Source organism: Olea europaea, unplaced genomic scaffold (genome assembly GCF_002742605.1).
Source record: "Olea europaea var. sylvestris unplaced genomic scaffold, O_europaea_v1 scaffold374, whole genome shotgun sequence".
Taxonomy (NCBI): domain Eukaryota; kingdom Viridiplantae; phylum Streptophyta; class Magnoliopsida; order Lamiales; family Oleaceae; genus Olea; species Olea europaea.
Genome location: NW_019256747.1, coordinates 49,459 through 70,090, shown reverse-complemented (window position 1 = coordinate 70,090; position 20,632 = coordinate 49,459). Strand labels below are relative to the sequence as shown.

Sequence of the window (20,632 nt, the reverse complement as noted above, 5' to 3'; positions counted from 1 at the left end):
TTGACATTCATTTTATTAACTAAGAATTCATGAGCCAAGTAGTAGGATTTAATTGAAATTCCCTAATAGTTAAATTAATTGACACATGAACACATAATTTTCAGTTAAAAAAATGAATGTCAAACTAAATCGATCATCTTAATGAAATATTTTGTAAAGTTCAATAATGGCTTTAAACAAAATAAAGATCAATGGTCAATGATATATTGAGTGAGAAGTTTTCGCCAAATAAATAAAATTAATTTCCATAATAAATTATTTGCTAAAAAATTGATAAGTCCGCCCAATTTTTGTATTTTTCATGCTTAGCTAAAAAGACGGAAATTACTCTGCCTACACCAACCTATGTGACGCGATATGATAAATTCAATTAAAAATAAAATTATATGATTTATTTAATTAAATTTATAATTTAACCTCCGTTTGGCCCCCATTTTCTAGAAACAAAAATGACTAGAATCGTATTTTTAGAAAAATAGTGGTTAAAAAAAAGAAAAAAATTTCGATTTATGTATAATATTATTTTATTGAAAATTGTGCAACTAAAAATAAAAAAGAGAAAAATGAAATATAATATAATAGAATTTAATGTTGGTCAAACGAAGTACGACCGTACGTGTTGAATTACTGTTGTCCAAAAACATCGGGTGGCCCAACCCAATCTTGAATGCCGAAGTTTGTCCGTTAATTTCAGGCGTCGTCCTTCTCCGTTACAAAAAATCAACAAACGACCACGACCACCCGACGCCTCCTCCGCGCCCCTACATACAGAACCCCTCAGTGCATGAGTTTTATACCTTCTTCCACCAGCACAGTCGCCGCCTAACCTATCCTCCCCGCCCCAATACACAAACGAATTCCCCTTAGTGCGCCTTTCAACCATGTTGAATTACTCCCCCACTGCCACTCACTGCTGCAACGTTCCTTTAACTCCAACCTGCTCTTCTCTCTTTAAATCATCTCCCTCATCATCACTTCCTAATTCTCTCTCTTTTTCATCCGCTCTTGTCACGCAACAATTAGCTTCGCGCCATGTCTATGCAAATACAAATCCCAATATTAAAAGCAAACCCCTACACAAGGTCAGCTTACTATCTCTCTTTGTAATCTGAAATACGCAGTAGATGCTAGTAATTTACTCCTTTTTATTTTTGTATTAACAACTATAGAAGTGGGTTTCAAACTGGAGGGAAAATCGAAACAATAATGTATTTTCACGTGTATGTTTATGCACTAAGTTGTTTGTTTTTCAAATAATACTTGTTAGTTTTTATGTCCTATTATTGATTTGGTTGATTTGTTTTAACTGTTGGAATCTTTCTTCTATTTTCTGGGTGCAGGGACTGAAGATAATGTGCTCGACAAGTGAGCCATTGAAAGTGGTGATATCTGGGGCACCAGCATCGGGGAAAGGGACTCAATGTGAGATGATTGTTGAGAAAGTGAGTTAATTTCGTGTTCTAATACATTGTCATTACTCGTGAAGTTGCCAAGAGAACTGTTTTTCACTCTGCTCTAAAAAGAAAAAAGAGAAAGAAAGGAAAAGAACATTTAGATGTGAACTTTCATTAGAAAATCAACTTTTATTGCTAGTACAAGACGTCTTATACCCTTCTGGCAGAGAGAGAGAGTGAATGAAAATAAATACCCTAGGTTGTTTGACTTGTAGTGTTTCTGCATTCCATATTTAAGCTGATTACCATGCCCATGTCTCTTATGAATCCATCCTACAGATATGCACTACTCTCTTCATCAATATAAGAAAAATTAGCTGTGACTAGATTTCCACAAAATTATTGATACTGAAGTGGGAATGTGGTGAAGGAAAGTGAAGTGAATAAATTCACTTCTTGAATAGAAAGCATAACTCAGACACTTTTTCCTTTTCCATGAACTCCCTAATTCAGTAAGTTTCAGCTAGATCTTGTTTTCAATAATAGAGGTGAATGTGGATTTTTTCTTGAAGTCTCTCTTTGTAGTTGGCTTGTAGCTAAAAGTTGCATCTAGCTTGCTGCATTCATTTTTACAGATTAGTCCTAGCAACCAAAGGTGGTCCACCTGATCCATGCTCTTCTTGTTATTCATCTTTCTCCCTTAAAAAGCAGACACGTAATGAGAAAAAGAACATGCTTCTGATAGCATAGTTATTGGCAGTAATATCTCACTCCCATAGTCTTCACTGCTTTCTCCAAGTAATGAAACTGTTTCAACATATAAATTTTCTCTTTTTGACTTCTCTCCCGGATTCTTCAGTTTGGATTGGTACATGTATCAACTGGAGATCTTCTACGAGCTGAAGTATCTGCTGGTACAGAAATTGGAAACAAAGCAAAGGAGTATATGAGTTCTGGTCATCTAGTACCTGATGAAATTGTGACAGCTGTAGGTATATTTTGCTTGTTGCATTTTCTCTCTAGTTCACGAATGTACTGCAGTAACACTTCATTTTATAGATGGTGACAACAAGGTTATCTCTAAAAGATGCTCAGGAGAAGGGGTGGCTCTTAGATGGATACCCTCGAAGTTTTGCCCAAGCAGAGAGTTTGGAGAAAAAGAACATTAGACCAGATTTATACATTATGCTTGACGTACGTGTGTTGTTATATATTGACGTTCTAAAGCTTCTTTTACGTCAACCGTTTGTGGAAGCTTGCTGCATCCCAATTCTGCTTCTAGAAAGGGAAGAAAAAAAGAATAAGCAAATAATTCATTAGATATCACACAGACAAAAGAAGGCTTTATTTATTTGGGTAGAAGACTCAAAAATTAATAATACTTAGAGATAATCTTTCAGATTATGAAGTTCTATTTTATATTACTACCTCAAAGACTACAATTTAACAGAACATGGAATTCAACTATTTTTTAATATATATTGGATCATATCCCCTTTAAAGGCTTTAAATATTCAAACTTATTCAGGAGTATTGGATCTGACGTGTATTAGAAATTCAGGTAACAGCCCATCTGTAACTCCATGCATACTTGAGAAAGGGTGTAGAACACTTTTTCAATTATCATAAAAAGAAGGATTTTTCTATCAACATAAAGTTAACTGAATTTTTCAGAACATAATTTTTATTTTGGTGAAAGGGAAGAAAGAAAATCACATACTCCTGCCTAAGGAGTATTTCCTTGATTCCTCCACAGGCAAGGTTCATGTGAACTCATCCCATTAGTAATATAAAATGTGTATCATGTGCAAACTTGTAGCTTTTTGCCTACGTGCACAGGGTTTTTTATAAATATGCTCTTTTGTGCTATTTGTATGGCAGAGGAGAGAACGCGCTTCAAAATATATATATATATAAATTCATGAATCCAAACTAACCATCATGAATATGTAAAGATTTTTGAGAAGTCTTCCTCATGTCTAGGGTGTCAAGCATTAATTATAACATGGAAGGAAAATATGTTGCATGAGCAATTGCATTGACTTAAGCTTAAGCTTAACTTTAACTCTACTTATTTCATTTCAAAGAAAAATACTAGTTCTCTATTTAGAATTGCTTTGTGGGACTTATTTTTACAGAGACTATCTTTTATTCAGGTTCCTGATGATATTCTAATCGACAGATGTGTTGGTAGAAGGCTGGATCCTGTAACGGGAAGGATCTACCATATAAATAATTTCCCTCCTGAGAATGGTGAAATTAAAGCAAGGCTTATTACTCGCCCTGATGACACAGAGGATAAGGTATCTCAACCTAACGGTGATAAATATCTCATGTTTCCTGCACGTATCTGATGCTTTTATGGGATAGTTCATCTCACTGGCATTGTACTTCGTGTAAACTTGGAAAATGTCACAGAACGTGCCGTTTGATACCTTCATTGTAAGTGGATGAATTTCATCTAAAATGCTAAGGCCATTGAAGCCTTTAGGATGCACTTTTTCGTCTGAGCATTAATTTAGAATTTCTTCAGGTTAGTTGTTATATTATTTTTAAAATAACAGACAGGTGAATGATGTCTACCTACTAAGCTGAATAAGATCTTTAAGCTTATTGTAGTGTTGGCTGAATGCAAATTTTCTAGTCAGAGGAAACAAGAAGTCAAACATTCTTGAAGGACATATGTATGGAGGAGAATATATCTGACAAATCTGCTCAGATACACTATTATTAGCTGTAAAATGAATATTTGAATCTATGCTCATTTAAGCATTATGTTTCTTGGAAATAAGTGTGGGAGTACTGCAGTGATGTTGCTATATGAATAAGTTTCAAAATCTGACTATATATATTAATTAAAATGAAAAAGTTGCATAGGTGCTGATTGGGATTGATAATAAGCAGGAAGAACCTAATATGCGGTTAGTTATATATGAAGAAACACGATTTCAAGAGGCAAGTGATAGTGTGGCTATAGATTGGCAACAAAGAGAAGCTGATGGAATTTCAGTTAAGCCCAATCAGAAAAAAGGTTGCTGAACATATCCATGCTGGAAATGTGTACTTTTAATAATAGAATGACTTGAAAGTTCCATATCCTTTGACAATACTTGCCTTATATGGATATTATAATGTTCCAATATATCATAACTTATGCATTGTGCGTCTTAAACAGAAGTTGATCAGTCTTTCTCGTATTCTCAAAATAATTGAATTGTTAAATGTTGACATATATATGAAGATTGATCCAATTTATAAGCATAACCTCATGATTTCACATGCTGGAATTTGACTATTAACAGTTAAATTACTAGGAAGGATAAAGTGTTTATGGAGTTAGGTGAGAGAAAGTGTAAAAGTACAGCTAACCTGTAGTCACGTTCGGATATCTTCACTGACCTATTGGAATATATATTCCTACCCTAAATGCATATTCAATGTTTTCAGGTGAAATCACGCCTGCGAATATACAAGCAAAATGCAGAGACGGTTTTATCGACATACTTGAACATATCGAAGAAGGTATTGTTAAACTTGAAGATGGTTGTTTTACTTCAAACCCTGTAAATGTGTATATTCCCATGAATTTTTCTTATTACTACTTATTCAATAGATTGATGGAAATCGTCCAAAAGGAGTGGTTTTTAAGGAAATAGATTCTTTGTTGTCAAGAGTGCAGAAAGATAAAGAGGCATCAAAATCAGGTAAATTCTTCCAGCATAAATGTCCAATTACAATGAATTAATATAAGAGCTGTAAGCCTTTGTTTTTGATGAAAAATTATCAGTTGCAGCTCTTCAATTTGACACCTCGGGCTGAGAATGGGGGACAGACAAATTGACATCATAAATATCTAGTAGTAGAGATATTTCTCTTTTCAAATATCGTGTTCTCAAATAATTCAACTCAACCTGCCAATTTTCAGCCAGACTTTTATCTGCTGGTAATTGTTTTGGATTCATTGATCTTCATTACTATACAGGTAAATTAACAGTAAGTGACAGCCATTCTGACGGGAAACCTTCAAACAAGGTATCTAGTTACTTGTTATAGTTTATATAAGCATAGACATTTTCTTGAATTCTCTTGAGATATCAGATAACTACATAAAGTTTGAAAAGACTACTGTTAGCTCTGTAGATTCCTTCATGTATTCTGCCATTGACTTCTACAGGAAAATTGGAGAGGAATACCAACCAGACTGAATAATATTCCTCATTCTAGAGAAATCAGGGAGTATTTTTATGATGATGTTTTGCAAGCAACCCAAAGAGCAATAAATGATGGGAAAACTCAAATAAAGGTCTGATATCTTTGTAGGTTCCTTTTTAAATTCAAAGAGATGCAGTTAGGTTGGCTTTATGACTTCTTATTTATAATCATTTTATTATATTCCTTAATGGAGAATCTAGCTACTTTGTGAGGCTACAACATGAACTTCTTATAGATATTGAATATCTAAAATTATAGGAGTTAATGGACGTATTTTGCTACTCAAACAGGGGCAGGGTCCTTCATGGACATATTCATCTAGTGTGGAAATTCTGAACTCCTGTTAATTGCGAGTTTAAATCAGAGAGAGAGAGAGAGAGAGAGAGAGAGAGAGAGAGAGAGAGATGGAGAGGGAGAGGGAGGGAGGGAGAGATTGGAAGGATTTAATTTTTCTCAGGCATACTGCTTATGATGGAGAAAAATCGAAAGTTGATGTTAGTATAACTATTAAAATGCCTCTTTTCTTTTACTTTGTTTGGGGAATGGGCCAAGAGCATTGTAGTATATTCCTTGAACCTTAGTATCTTGAATTTGTCAAGAGCTTGAGCTCATGATGAATAATGATGTGTTCTAGGTGGAGATCAATATTCCAGAGCTGAATCCAGAAATGGTGAGAATCTTTCTTTTATTCACTTCCTTTTTTATATTTAATTCTTTCTGATCAGTTCAGAGTTAATGATATCTTGTCATGAACAGGATGTTTATCGAATAGGTACCTTAATGGAACTTGTTCGTGTTCTTGCTCTTTCCTTTGCAGATGATGGAAAGCGTGTCAAGGTTAATATAACTGGCTTCCTACTATTGATCTAATGTTTTTCATACAGTAGGTATGTATTGATCTTCCAGATTTCTCTTTTAGGTTTGCGTGCAAGGGTCTATGGGAGAAGGAGCAGTTGCTGGAATGCCATTGCAGCTTGCAGGAACTCGAAAAATTTTAGAGTTCATGGATTGGGGAGATTATGGTGCTAGGGATACTTTTATCAAGATTGGTTCTATAGGTATTGGACTGAGTTGATTAATATGTGTAAAAGTGTTTTGTGAAGCTTTGTTATGTATTTCTTTTGGATGTTAGCATTCCGTAATCATTGCTGATTCAATATGCATACTAATTCTCTTGTTTTCATGTTAATTATTTGTCCTCTTTTATGGTGAAACGCCTAATTTCTAGTAAAGATGAAGTGCCTGTTTGGCAAAGCTTAAAATAAAATTTAAGCTGGTCAAGCATACTTTTTATTTGTACATTTTGTAAAATCCATAACTTACTATTTACTTATTATCCACACATTCCATGGGATCCACAACGTATAAGTACTTAAAATCAATACCAAACAAGCATGAAGGTAATAATGTTGGTGAAGATAGTAATTCCATGATGATGAGAATGCTAATGTTGGAATTACTGTAATATTAGTATTCTAAATTTTTGGAATAAGATAATCTTGGTGCTCTTATCTTTTACATGCTCTTTTGTCTGGTTTCTTGTCAGTTATTGATTTATTGCAGCAATAGTTTGTGAATTCAGTTTGAAGGACTTCAAAATATAAGTTCACTGGTGATATGACCCTCGATATGAATATGTACTGTGTGTCTGCAGGTGGCAAGGAGGTTGATGAGCAAGATGACATGTTTATCTTAGTGGCTCCTCAAAATGCTGTGGGAAACTGTATCATTGATGTCAGGAACTAGAGAGTAAAATGTGATTCGCTTCTTGATTATATTTAGATTCTCTATTTCACAATCCTGGAATTTAATAATGCAGGATCTTAGAGCTATGACTACTGCTGCAGGACATCGTCCCGTTGTTCTTGTCAATCCTAGGCTGAAGGTTGGATTAAAAACTCTATAAGCAGTATGCTTCATTCTTTATGCGTATTTATATATTGTTTAGAAGAAAAGGTAAAAGAAACTTTAGTTCTTACCCTGATGCTTGTTCCTAGGTAGGCAACTGAAAAATACTTTGAACCTCGAGTTAATTGTAACCACTCTCGTCGCATGAGTCTTTTCAAATGAGTCAAATATATTATTACAAAAGCAAGTTATTGGGCCATACACATTACTATATTCTTCTTTCAATGATTCAACTAGAGCTGTGAGCAAGTTATGCTGAGTCAAATACTTGCAAATGATCTCAAGCTAGACTAAAAGCTTGAGCTGCATGGAGCTTGATCACCTGATAGGCTTTGAACAAGCAGAACTAAGAAAAAAATTAACTTATTCATAAAATCTCTAGTAGACTTTGAGCTCTTTTGTGTCCATTAGAAAAATTTAGCTAGCCTGTTTAAACTAGTTCGTTAATAAATTTGTAAGCTTGAGTTTAATTTTGTTAATCTGGTTGATTCATTTAAGCTAAAAGTCTAGCTTGAGTTGGAAACTTGCATGGAAACCAATGTGTTCAGCTTGTTTGAAAATTTTGCTAAAATATGAGACCTTGTCGAATGATAGATATTTGACCTGCACAAATCCGTGTGCACAAAAAAGTTCAAGCTTGAACTCCTGTTCCTCTTTGTCATAGATAGAATTTTGTCCAAGTGTCAATATAAGCTCATAAATTGAATATCTAGTGGTATAACGAATATGATACCCTGATAAGAGAAGCCCCATAGGTTGGTGGTAGTAGATTAGCAGCAGTACCAAGCTTTTTATCAGTTTTGTGTACCTAAGTATTAGTTTCACCACTTTTGGTAGGTATACTGGAGGATTCTATTAAAATCAGACGTCCTTCAACTTGAAATAATGAAAGTATCTATGTACTACAGTTCTGTTATCCTGGTTATCTTTATGCAGATTGTCTTGAAAAATCACTGATTATTATTCGTATTGAAAATTGTTAGGATTTGCCAGGTTCAAGTGGCATCATGCAAGTAAGTACTGACTGATCAGGCACAAATAATTGCATGATCACAGCATCTATTTGGTGAGTTTCTAATTTGTGAGTTATCTGCAAGACAATGGGTCGAGAGAAGAGATTAGAATATGCCGCTTCATTTGAAATATGCTACTGCTTCCGGCTGCTCTATTATGCGGGGACACAATATCCTATCATGGGGGCTCTCAGGTGTGATTATTAGTAATTTATAGTCCTGCCATTTCTTTCAAAACCAATTTATAAGTAATTTCCTCCCCTCTTGCTGTATGCAATGTTTATGGTTTATAGTTAGTATTGAAGCTATGAGCTATATTTTTGGAATGACATGCATTATTAAACTCACCTCAATTTTTTTTTACAATGTTCTCTGAAGTAACATGTCAAGTACTTGAGTTCTCACTGACTCTGGCTGTATGAGGGGATATAAAGATAGATATACATGAGTAAATATAAGCAGAAATGTAGAGTACTAATGCTGAGGGGATGCCAATAATTTTTGGAAACTATTATGGAATAATTGTCCATGTTGAGGCTCACAAGAGAAGTTGCATTATAATATCAGGATGTCTTACCCGTATGAGTACGAGTTGTACAAGAGGGTGGATGTATCTGCTGGGAAGGAGAAATATGTAATCTTGTCAACATTTCCAAAAAGACCTACTGGAGAAGAAATCAACGACGCATTTGAAGGAAAAACTAGGTAACACAACTCTATATTTTGAAAGTTAGCTGCTTGCTTTTGAAGTTTGCCTCCAGTAATTAGTCCATATGTATCATAATTTGATTGTCATACTATACTTGCAGAAATGAAACTAAAAGAGCGACCGGAATATGGTAAGAATACAAGTTCATTTCATTGTACATATGAAATTCGTTTGATGTTAATGACATACTTTCATTTCCTTTTAGGGGCTTCTTGAGTGGCATACTTTGAGCCAAAAAAGCAGGCGTCGACTAAGAACTGCACCCTCTGTCCCTATCAGTCTATCAGGGATAATGGTACATAAAACACCCATCGCTCAATACTTTAAACTGAAGATTGAGTTATATTTTTCACACTTTTAATTAATTTTACTTTTTTCCATTTTTCCTGCCACAGAATCTTGGAAATGGTTATCCATCTAACAATAAGATTTCTATATTCCAGCATTACGAGGTGAAAAATGCAACCTTATGGTAGTATTTTGCCAATTGAGAGAGAGAGTTCTACTATACTTGGGTTTTAAATGAAAAAGTGATATTTTATTCATATATATTAGAATACCTTTGTTAAATAATCAACTTGTACTATAAGTTGTGAACGTGCATTGCATTTGTATATATATGAATTAGTGTAGGAGTAATATATATGACTCTTCTATTAATCCAAAGCACATATTGATAAATACAATTTCCGTTTTCAATGCTATTCGTCTTTTGTCTTGATGTTAAATCAATTGTTGGAAATTGAAGAAAAAAGTTTAACCTATATACGAATTTTACGAGTAATGAATGCAATAAGGAACGCGGAATGTGAAGATACCAAGTCCTTGTTTGATTTGGATAAATTAAAATTTATTTTTTTTAATAAATTTTAATAGAAGTTGGTGAAATATAGGACAAAAAAATTAATAAAACTTATGGATTTTATAAAATGTGGAGTTGAAAATAAGTTTTAATAAACGATAGTCGAAAAGGGGCTCAGTTATCACGCTCTTTATTTCATAGGCGACAGGGTTGAAATATTAGCATGTGCAATTTTATTCAAAAATCGTTCATTAAAAAATCAGTGTTCTTAAGATCGGATCGGATAGGTGAACCGGAAAAATTGGAAACCGACAGCAAAATCAATTTGATTATACTCACAAAACTGTTCATTCAAAAATCGGTGTCAAAACTGTTAAACCGGATGGCTAATCGAAAATCGGAGACCCGGAAAAGATTTTTACAAGTTGAATGGTCAGAATCAAGATACAAAAAAGGAAAAAATCCGGTGACTTTTCAATTTCTTTCTAGATTTAGAAGTGATCTTTATCCTTTTAATCTTACCTTTGATGAGGTTGAAAGAAACTGTTGTTGCTTTATGTTTCATCATCTTTTTTTCTTTTTTGCTTTCTATTTTTCAGATATTAGAACTATTGATTTTGTTCTGTTTCTCTTTCACGTTCACCGTTCTTCTTTCAATGACTGTATGATCATCTCTCTCAATTCTCAAAATCAAGAAAGTTGGATGACGGTAATGACAGGCTACACTTTTGTTTTAAAGAAGTAGATGGGTCCCATCATTTTTTAATTTAATATTATTTCTTTTTGTTTTGCACTAAATTATTGTTCGATAAACAATATTTGACTAATGATAATAAATTAGAGAGAGTGTATTTGCTAATAGTATGGTTGAATTGGAGATAGGGCTAGGCAAATCTCCCAAATCGAATCCGATGATTTTTGTCAAATTAAATATTCGAACGGGTATCTGAATTGAGAACCGATGGGTACGGTTTGGTTCTAGACCAAGAATCGAAAAATCGAATAAGAACCGAATCTTTCTAATTTTTTTTTATATTGAATAAATTAAATTATTTAAATTTTAATTTTTTCTAAACAAATTAACAATTTATAAATCCAAATTTTTGGTCCAATAATTTGTTTCATTCTAATTTTTTAACTTTTGGCCAAATTACCCATTTTATTATTACGTTTCTTAGTCGAACAAGATCCAACCCACTAAATAACCCTAAACACTTACATTAAAGTGCATAACGCTGTTTTGACTTTTGCAGCATCGCTGACATTCCAAAACCTATATAATAGTCGATCGACGCTGTGACCTCCGCCAATCAAAATTTTGACCGTAGCGATCATTTGAACAAGGTAGTCTACTAGTCCCTGACATTTCAAAACCATTGAATGTGTCATTAGTTATATTTATATAATGTTGTTATAAATGTTAAAAAAATTAATTATGGTACAGAACCTAACAGAATCGAACTGAACCGAACGGAACCGAATCCGAACGGTTCCATAATTACATTTGGACCCGACGGTTCCATTTGCTAAATACTCGAGAATTTTGGTTCGGTTCGATTCTCTTTAGAACCGAACCGACCCGTTCCCACCCCTAATTGGAATTAACCAATTAGGGTTAGATTTTTTTTTTTTTAAAGGATATTTATTATTTATTATTTTTGTCGATCGGTTCAATTTTGGTTCGGCCTCAGTTCAACCCATTGAGGCTTAACCCCTTACTTTTTTCGGATTCATGTTCGCTCCAATTTTCAAAACATTGGAAAAAATACTTTTAAAGGTATTGTTGCATGAATTTTAATTTTTTTAAGTGGGACCGTTCCTTCTGCTCATAAATTTAACATATTTATTCGACAAATAATCGTGACTTTTAGTTTATATTAATTCAACGCTCAATACATATTTCACTAAGATCATTGGAGAATTTATTATAACCACTCGAGATCTATAAGATATTGAGCGTTAGATTGACTTAAATTAAAACTCATGATTATTTGTTTAAAAAATTGTGTCAAAATTATCAGTTGAAAAAATGGTTCCCTTTTTCGTTATACATAAAAAGACTATAGTGTTAGTTCTTTCATTGAATAATGCTATGTAAGATTACAAACCCAATCTAAGTTACCTAAATGATAGGCTGATGAAATGTGAAATTAAATAAATTATTTAATTCCACCTATTTTCACATTAACGCCACTTAAACTGATGTTGTAACTCCAAAGAAGCTAAATAGCATTACTCTTCCTCATTATCAACATATGTATGTAATTAATTATAAGTTGATTGCACGAACTATCCTATGCTCTTGGCTTGTACGATTAGAAGAAATGTTTAGATATATGATACGATAAATCGACAGAATTAAATATGAACAAAAGGCTATATAAACCAATATTAGTTGAAGTTCAATTTCATCACATAATAGAGTAATGTAATATTTATTTATGATTTTGCTATTTGTAAAACCTAGGATGACAATGTGGCAATGTGGTGTGTTGGCAAAAAATAGTTGGTTGCAAAAAATAATTTTTTTTGTTTAAACTATCTAATAACATAATGTCATGTGGCATTCTGTAAACAAAATTGTCATCCATGTTGCTCACCAAGCACGATTCATTTATTTATTGCCACTACGAAATTAATATTAGAAAATCGTCAACACCCAAGAAGTCCACCTTTTGCCGTCTTTCATGCGCAGTGCATATTGACAATTTGATACAAAATTTAAGAATTAAAATTGAATCAAAACGAGGATTAGTATAGTGGTTCTAGTATTAAAATATATGATTAAGTGTAGAAATTCAATGAACCAAACCTAAAATATCTAATACCCAAACTCCAACTTGTACGTGTATGGGTGTCAACTGCTGGTCAACTCAGGCGCGCCTCACCAGTTAGTCGAGCAGCGATTTCACCATGCAACTAGCCCTTTGCACTTTTGTTGAGCGAGCTCGGTAAAACCCCGTAGTAGACGAGCCCACCCCCATGTACATGTGCATTTATGCTTATTTATATTTATTTAGAAATATAGTAGACGGGAAACTGAGAGAAGTAGGGGCTACCATATTGGTCCAAGCATTAAAGAGAGAGACTTCCATTCAGAGACTAGTTCCACTGAAAGTTGCATCATAAATGAAAAAGTTGATACAATTTTTGCAGTCATATTAGACCAAAACTAAAATGACGTGTTCTAGTTACTATGTTTCAAAGAGTTATTGAGTGCACATAAATAGTCAACTCGAAAGAATTGAAATTCAGATACCTCAGCCAAACTTTTGGTGGAAGGTAGATAGCCATGGCTGGAGGGTCTTTTGCACCAAGAGGTGTGGCAAAAGAGAGAGCAGAGCAGTACAAGGGAAGGGTCACTGCTTTTGTTATCATCGCCTGTATAGTTGCTGCAGTTGGAGGATCACTCTTCGGCTATGATATTGGAATTTCAGGTACAAACTCTTAATGTGTTTTAAATTCTATGTTTATTACCTGCCACAAAAAGTCTCCCTTAGGCCTTATCAGAAAGAAGAACAATTATAAATTCATCTTTATATTCATGTATGTTGATAGAAAGATCTTGAACCCACTATCTGTTCCAGCAAAACGAACAGCCCGGTTGGTCCAGATTGGTGGCCAAGATGGTGACCGAACAGGCTCTGACCAGAAAGTTAGAGAAGGGATTAAAATATGAAATGTGTTTAAAATTTGAGTGTGTGTGTGGGATTTGTTCTTGCATATCCCTACTACTTTTCCAAAATAATCCCCCGGATATATATAATTCAAAAGAATATGTGAGTGATTCATACACAGTGTCAGCATCTCTGTTGGTCTCATGATTATGATTTCATTCAAAAATTGATTGCAGCAATAAAGAATTACAGAAACATAAATAACACAAGAATTTTCGCCCCTAAGGGCCGGATGTTCAACCAAAAGGCCTACTCACCCGATCTACAAAAGTAAATTAGGCTCGAATCCACTAAGAATCACAAAGAATCGATACAAAATGTATGAAGAAACCACTGTTCCTTCAATTTCAGTTTTCTTTCGCCTCTCTTTTATACAACATTTAGTTTTCTACAATCTCACGGATCGTATACCAAATACAATCCTAACATCACTCAAATTAGAGATTGTTTTCAGAAAGATACAAGAACTGATGAGTCCAGAAAACCCTCATAGAACCATTCACTCACATTAGGGCAAAAGAGTCACGAGACTTTTAACAGTCCATCAAAATATCAATGATCCAACGATCGCAAAGGTGCTAAGTGTAAGGTCCACGACAGTCGCCCTTTATTAAGAAAAAACATGTTTCCAAAAACGCTTTTCATTTCCAAACATTTCAACTCGTTGGATCAACCAACCCGACAAGGCCCAATATTACTAAATTTGGTCCAGCCAAGATTAGAGAGGCAGCCCACCAACAATCTCTTTCTTTTTATCAAAGGTTCTACCAATCAATATCTTTCCACACAAAAATCGAAATTCTATTGCTTGATCTCTATCTTCAATTTTGGGAAACTTATAAAGTTCTTCTGTCAAACAATTTAGTTTAAAATTTGTGTCTTTTCTGAGAAGTACAGATCAAAGTTTCAGACAGTAAATTTTGGGTTCTCTAGCTGTTGGGTTTGAATGGCTGTCAAATATAAGCTTATAACTGCAGAACAAATGCATATAAATTGGGGGAATGGGAAGAACTAATATGCCAGTGAATGGCTGAGAAACTGAAGATGTCTGTAATTATTATTGACAGGTGGAGTCACCTCAATGGATGGATTTCTCGTGAAATTCTTCCCCGCAGTCTACAGACAAAAAAAGCACGCGCATGAAAACAACTACTGCAAATACAACAACCAAGGCCTTGCAGCATTTACTTCTTCTCTATATCTTGCTGGCTTGGTATCGTCTATTGTAGCATCTCCCATCACACGGAAGTATGGGCGTCGAGGAAGTATCATCTGTGGTGGATTAAGTTTTATTATAGGAGCCACTTTAGATGCGTCAGCAGTAAATCTGGCAATGCTCATTTTCGGTCGGATCATGCTTGGTGTTGGCATTGGATTCGGAAACCAGGTAAACTTTCACCTCCATCGAACTGATTCAGCCTGGGCCTTATCTTGGCTTAGGACTTAAATACCATGTGATCATAAAATTTAGTATAAACTCCGTTATAAAAACTTTGCGAGTTAGAAAATGTTATAATCGAAGAACAAACTGAAGCAATGCAAATTGCCTGCTCGCTCTCTTGTTTGTGCTTGAAGGCAGTGCCGCTGTATTTGTCAGAAATGGCACCAACTCATCTTCGAGGAGGCCTAAATATGATGTTTCAATTGGCAACGACACTTGGGATCTTCACAGCAAACATGATAAACTATGGAACAGAGAAGCTTAGGCCATGGGGGTGGAGGCTTTCCCTAGGCCTTGCAGCAGTACCTGCTATTTTGATGGCAATAGGCGGGATATTTCTTCCTGAAACACCTAACAGTTTAATTGAAAGAGGATTAAAAGAAAAGGGACAAAATGTTCTCGAGAAAATCAGGGGAACCTCAGATGTCCATGCAGAATTGCAAGACATAATTGATGCTAGTGATCTTGCAAATTCTATCAAGCATCCTTTCAGAAACATCCTTGAGAAGAGGAACAGGCCGCAGTTGGTCATGGCAATCTTCATGCCAACTTTTCAGATACTTACAGGCATAAATTCTATTCTTTTCTATGCCCCCGTGTTGTTTCAGACTATGGGATTTGGTGGAAATGCTTCTCTCTACTCCTCGGCTTTGACTGGAGCAGTACTCGCTTCTTCCACTTTCATATCTATTGCGACTGTTGATAGATTGGGCCGCAGAGCTTTACTGATTAGCGGAGGAATACAAATGGTTGTGTGTCAGGTAAGAGAACAACCATTCTTTTCTTCTGACCAACAAAATGCCGTAATACACCTCATGGAAACCATAGTGATTCACAAGCACACAGCCCTAAGAACCGAATCTTTCTAATTTTTTTTTATATTGAATAAATTAAATTATTTAAATTTTAATTTTTTCTAAACAAATTAACAATTTATAAATCCAAATTTTTGGTCCAATAATTTGTTTCATTCTAATTTTTTAACTTTTGGCCAAATTACCCATTTTATTATTACGTTTCTTAGTCGAACAAGATCCAACCCACTAAATAACCCTAAACACTTACATTAAAGTGCATAACGCTGTTTTGACTTTTGCAGCATCGCTGACATTCCAAAACCTATATAATAGTCGATCGACGCTGTGACCTCCGCCAATCAAAATTTTGACCGTAGCGATCATTTGAACAAGGTAGTCTACTAGTCCCTGACATTTCAAAACCATTGAATGCGTCATTAGTTATATTTATATAATGTTGTTATAAATGTTAAAAAAATTAATTATGGTACAGAACCTCACAGAACCGAACTGAACCGAACGGAACCGAATCCGAACGGTTCCATAATTACATTTGGACCCGACGGTTCCATTTGCTAAATACTCGAGAATTTTGGTTCGGTTCGATTCTCTTTAGAACCGAACCGACCCGTTCCCACCCCTAATTGGAATTAACCAATTAGGGTTAGATTTTTTTTTTTTTAAAGGATATTTATTATTTATTATTTTTGTCGATCGGTTCAATTTTGGTTCGGCCTCAGTTCAACCCATTGAGGCTTAACCCCTTACTTTTTTCGGATTCATGTTCGCTCCAATTTTCAAAACATTGGAAAAAATACTTTTAAAGGTATTGTTGCATGAATTTTAATTTTTTTAAGTGGGACCGTTCCTTCTGCTCATAAATTTAACATATTTATTCGACAAATAATCGTGACTTTTAGTTTATATTAATTCAACGCTCAATACATATTTCACTAAGATCATTGGAGAATTTATTATAACCACTCGAGATCTATAAGATATTGAGCGTTAGATTGACTTAAATTAAAACTCATGATTATTTGTTTAAAAAATTGTGTCAAAATTATCAGTTGAAAAAATGGTTCCCTTTTTCGTTATACATAAAAAGACTATAGTGTTAGTTCTTTCATTGAATAATGCTATGTAAGATTACAAACCCAATCTAAGTTACCTAAATGATAGGCTGATGAAATGTGAAATTAAATAAATTATTTAATTCCACCTATTTTCACATTAACGCCACTTAAACTGATGTTGTAACTCCAAAGAAGCTAAATAGCATTACTCTTCCTCATTATCAACATATGTATGTAATTAATTATAAGTTGATTGCACGAACTATCCTATGCTCTTGGCTTGTACGATTAGAAGAAATGTTTAGATATATGATACGATAAATCGACAGAATTAAATATGAACAAAAGGCTATATAAACCAATATTAGTTGAAGTTCAATTTCATCACATAATAGAGTAATGTAATATTTATTTATGATTTTGCTATTTGTAAAACCTAGGATGACAATGTGGCAATGTGGTGTGTTGGCAAAAAATAGTTGGTTGCAAAAAATAATTTTTTTTGTTTAAACTATCTAATAACATAATGTCATGTGGCATTCTGTAAACAAAATTGTCATCCATGTTGCTCACCAAGCACGATTCATTTATTTATTGCCACTACGAAATTAATATTAGAAAATCGTCAACACCCAAGAAGTCCACCTTTTGCCGTCTTTCATGCGCAGTGCATATTGACAATTTGATACAAAATTTAAGAATTAAAATTGAATCAAAACGAGGATTAGTATAGTGGTTCTAGTATTAAAATATATGATTAAGTGTAGAAATTCAATGAACCAAACCTAAAATATCTAATACCCAAACTCCAAATTGTACGTGTATGGGTGTCAACTGCTGGTCAACTCAGGCGCGCCTCACCAGTTAGTCGAGCAGCGATTTCACCATGCAACTAGCCCTTTGCACTTTTGTTGAGCGAGCTCGGTAAAACCCCGTAGTAGACGAGCCCACCCCCATGTACATGTGCATTTATGCTTATTTATATTTATTTAGAAATATAGTAGACGGGAAACTGAGAGAAGTAGGGGCTACCATATTGGTCCAAGCATTAAAGAGAGAGACTTCCATTCAGAGACTAGTTCCACTGAAAGTTGCATCATAAATGAAAAAGTTGATACAATTTTTGCAGTCATATTAGACCAAAGCGAGTTAGAAAATGTTATAATCGAAGAACAAACTGAAGCAATGCAAATTGCCTGCTCGCTCTCTTGTTTGTGCTTGAAGGCAGTGCCGCTGTATTTGTCAGAAATGGCACCAACTCATCTTCGAGGAGGCCTAAATATGATGTTTCAATTGGCAACGACACTTGGGATCTTCACAGCAAACATGATAAACTATGGAACAGAGAAGCTTAGGCCATGGGGGTGGAGGCTTTCCCTAGGCCTTGCAGCAGTACCTGCTATTTTGATGGCAATAGGCGGGATATTTCTTCCTGAAACACCTAACAGTTTAATTGAAAGAGGATTAAAAGAAAAGGGACAAAATGTTCTCGAGAAAATCAGGGGAACCTCAGATGTCCATGCAGAATTGCAAGACATAATTGATGCTAGTGATCTTGCAAATTCTATCAAGCATCCTTTCAGAAACATCCTTGAGAAGAGGAACAGGCCGCAGTTGGTCATGGCAATCTTCATGCCAACTTTTCAGATACTTACAGGCATAAATTCTATTCTTTTCTATGCCCCCGTGTTGTTTCAGACTATGGGATTTGGCGGAAATGCTTCTCTCTACTCCTCGGCTTTGACTGGAGCAGTACTCGCTTCTTCCACTTTCATATCTATTGCGACTGTTGATAGATTGGGCCGCAGAGCTTTACTGATTAGCGGAGGAATACAAATGGTTGTGTGTCAGGTAAGAGAACAACCATTCTTTTCTTCTGACCAACAAAATGCCGTATTACACCTCGTGGAAACCATAGTGATTCACAAGCACACAGCCCCTTTAACTATCATTGAAATGTTCTCTTCGTAGTCAAATTGCCTGAAAATACAAAAACAATACTGATGGTTCACATCTATGCACACACGAGGGAAAATGAAACTCTTAGTTCTTGAATTTACATGATACTTGAATTTATAGAACTTCATCCCTACCATTATAGACTGCCAGGCTCTTAAACAGGAGCATTTGTTCTATTATTACCCTGTAAGTTGTGAATCACGCATGAATCCTTATAAGTTAGTATTTGATACATGTAACTAACGACAACTAAAAAAACTGAAACTTCTAATCATTCAAGCTCAAAAAGTATGCATTTTTATTATTAAATGGTGCCTCAGCTACCTAAATTCCAAATGGATATTCATGTATAATGCAGGTGATAGTAGCAATCATACTGGGGCTCAAATTCAGAAGTGACGAGGGACTTTCAAATAGCTTCTCGATATTGGTTGTGGTTATAATCTGTCTCTTTGTTGCAGCTTTCGGGTGGTCATGGGGACCTCTTGGCTGGACAGTCCCCAGCGAAATATTCCCACTAGAAACTCGATCTGCTGGACAGAGCATTACAGTTGCAGTAAATCTCTTCTTCACATTCGTAATAGGCCAATCTTTCCTCACCCTCTTATGTGCATTCAAGTTTGGGATTTTCCTCTTCTTTGCGGGTTGGATTACCATCATGACGATCTTTGTCTATCTCTTCCTTCCCGAGACAAAGGGCGTGCCCATCGAAGAGATGATATTCTTGTGGGAAAAACACTGGTTCTGGAAAAAGATTGTTCCCATATACTCAGAGGCAGAAACGGAGTCGTAATGGTATCAAGAAACTTAGTCAAGCAAATGATCAAACACATAAGGGACTGTCGACTGTGGACGATATTCTAATATTATTAGCTTAATATCATGAAGAAAAAACATCTGATGAATTGTTATTGTGTGGGCTTTTTATGAAAGTGAAGTGAAATCGATTCTGTTGAAATTTCCTAATACAACAATGTGATCTCGATTGCCTACATATGCTGAACCGCGAAGAATAATAGCATCAACCATCTTTCAGCTCCATACACAAGGGAGGGGAGACGAATGGATGGATTAATCTGAAACAAAACACAAAGTTTGATGACTATTTTGAAAATAAAAGAAAGTCGAGTATTCAAATGGAAACCCGCTCCCTTAATTTTAAGTTTGGGCAAGTCTAGCCATTTTTTCACTTTAACCAAAAAAATTTGCCAATCATCCAAATGGCATTTTATTGAGTAACAGACAAAAATTTCCTTAAGTAGTTTATACAATTACAAAGATAGAATTTTATTTCAAAAGACAAAAATATTCTTAAGTTACAAATTAAAAAACCAAACACTTTTCACTTTATATTTAATTATTTATTTTAAACAATTACTCAAATTAAAAAAATTAATATTTATTTTACTTTCTTGTTTAAATATTTTCTTAATTAATTATCTTAATCAATTATGTATATTATTTATTTAATATTTAATTTATTTATTTAATCACTTGTTTAAATAAAAAATTAATATTTAATTTGATTTCTCATTTAAATATTTTATTAATTTATTATCTTAATTAATTATGTATATTTAATAAATTATTTAATTATTGATTTTAAACGCTTATTCAAATAAAAAATTAATATTTAATTTGGTT

General features: G+C 34.4%; 2 protein-coding genes and 1 long non-coding RNA gene across 6 annotated transcripts; 2 read left to right on the top strand and 1 right to left on the bottom strand.

Moving 5' to 3' along the window:
- The first annotated feature begins 672 nt into the window (after positions 1–672).
- LOC111386819 (adenylate kinase 5, chloroplastic) lies at positions 673–9,781 on the top strand. Of its 3 annotated transcripts, XR_002701330.1 has the most exons (20): positions 674–1,082; positions 1,341–1,442; positions 2,254–2,382; positions 2,454–2,588; positions 3,551–3,697; positions 4,842–4,916; positions 5,008–5,098; positions 5,377–5,426; positions 5,569–5,697; positions 6,241–6,276; positions 6,363–6,443; positions 6,526–6,664; positions 7,261–7,340; positions 7,426–7,491; positions 8,498–8,527; positions 8,612–8,721; positions 9,095–9,232; positions 9,337–9,366; positions 9,442–9,531; positions 9,632–9,781. XR_002701330.1 is itself a non-coding variant. In XM_023011296.1 (18 exons), the coding sequence occupies exons 1-18, from the start codon at positions 882–884 to the stop codon at positions 9,368–9,370; spliced, it is 1,773 nt and encodes a 590-aa protein (XP_022867064.1). In that variant the 5' UTR covers positions 673–881. The 3 variants fall into 3 exon arrangements, 1 of the variants encoding a protein (XP_022867064.1); XR_002701331.1 differs by lacking the exon at positions 2,454–2,588 and having other exon boundaries at positions 673–1,082; XM_023011296.1 differs by lacking the exons at positions 9,442–9,531; positions 9,632–9,781 and having other exon boundaries at positions 673–1,082; positions 9,337–9,370.
- A 3,374-nt stretch (positions 9,782–13,155) lies between these two features.
- Positions 13,156–19,954, top strand: LOC111386823 (sugar carrier protein A-like). Of its 2 annotated transcripts, XM_023011299.1 has the most exons (4): positions 13,156–13,475; positions 14,783–15,102; positions 15,291–15,917; positions 19,347–19,954. In XM_023011299.1, exons 1-4 carry the CDS (start codon positions 13,331–13,333, stop codon positions 19,779–19,781), a joined length of 1,527 nt encoding a protein of 508 aa, XP_022867067.1. In that variant the 5' UTR covers positions 13,156–13,330; the 3' UTR covers positions 19,782–19,954. The 2 variants fall into 2 exon arrangements, with proteins under 2 accessions (XP_022867067.1, XP_022867068.1); XM_023011300.1 differs by lacking the exons at positions 13,156–13,475; positions 14,783–15,102; positions 15,291–15,917 and adding an exon at positions 18,181–18,880.
- LOC111386824 lies at positions 18,887–19,388 on the bottom strand. Its single transcript, XR_002701332.1, has 3 exons — positions 19,313–19,388; positions 19,123–19,172; positions 18,887–19,009 (listed from the first exon to the last, which is right to left on the bottom strand). It is a non-coding gene; the product is annotated as an uncharacterized LOC111386824 (long non-coding RNA).
- Positions 19,955–20,632: the final 678 nt, after the last annotated feature.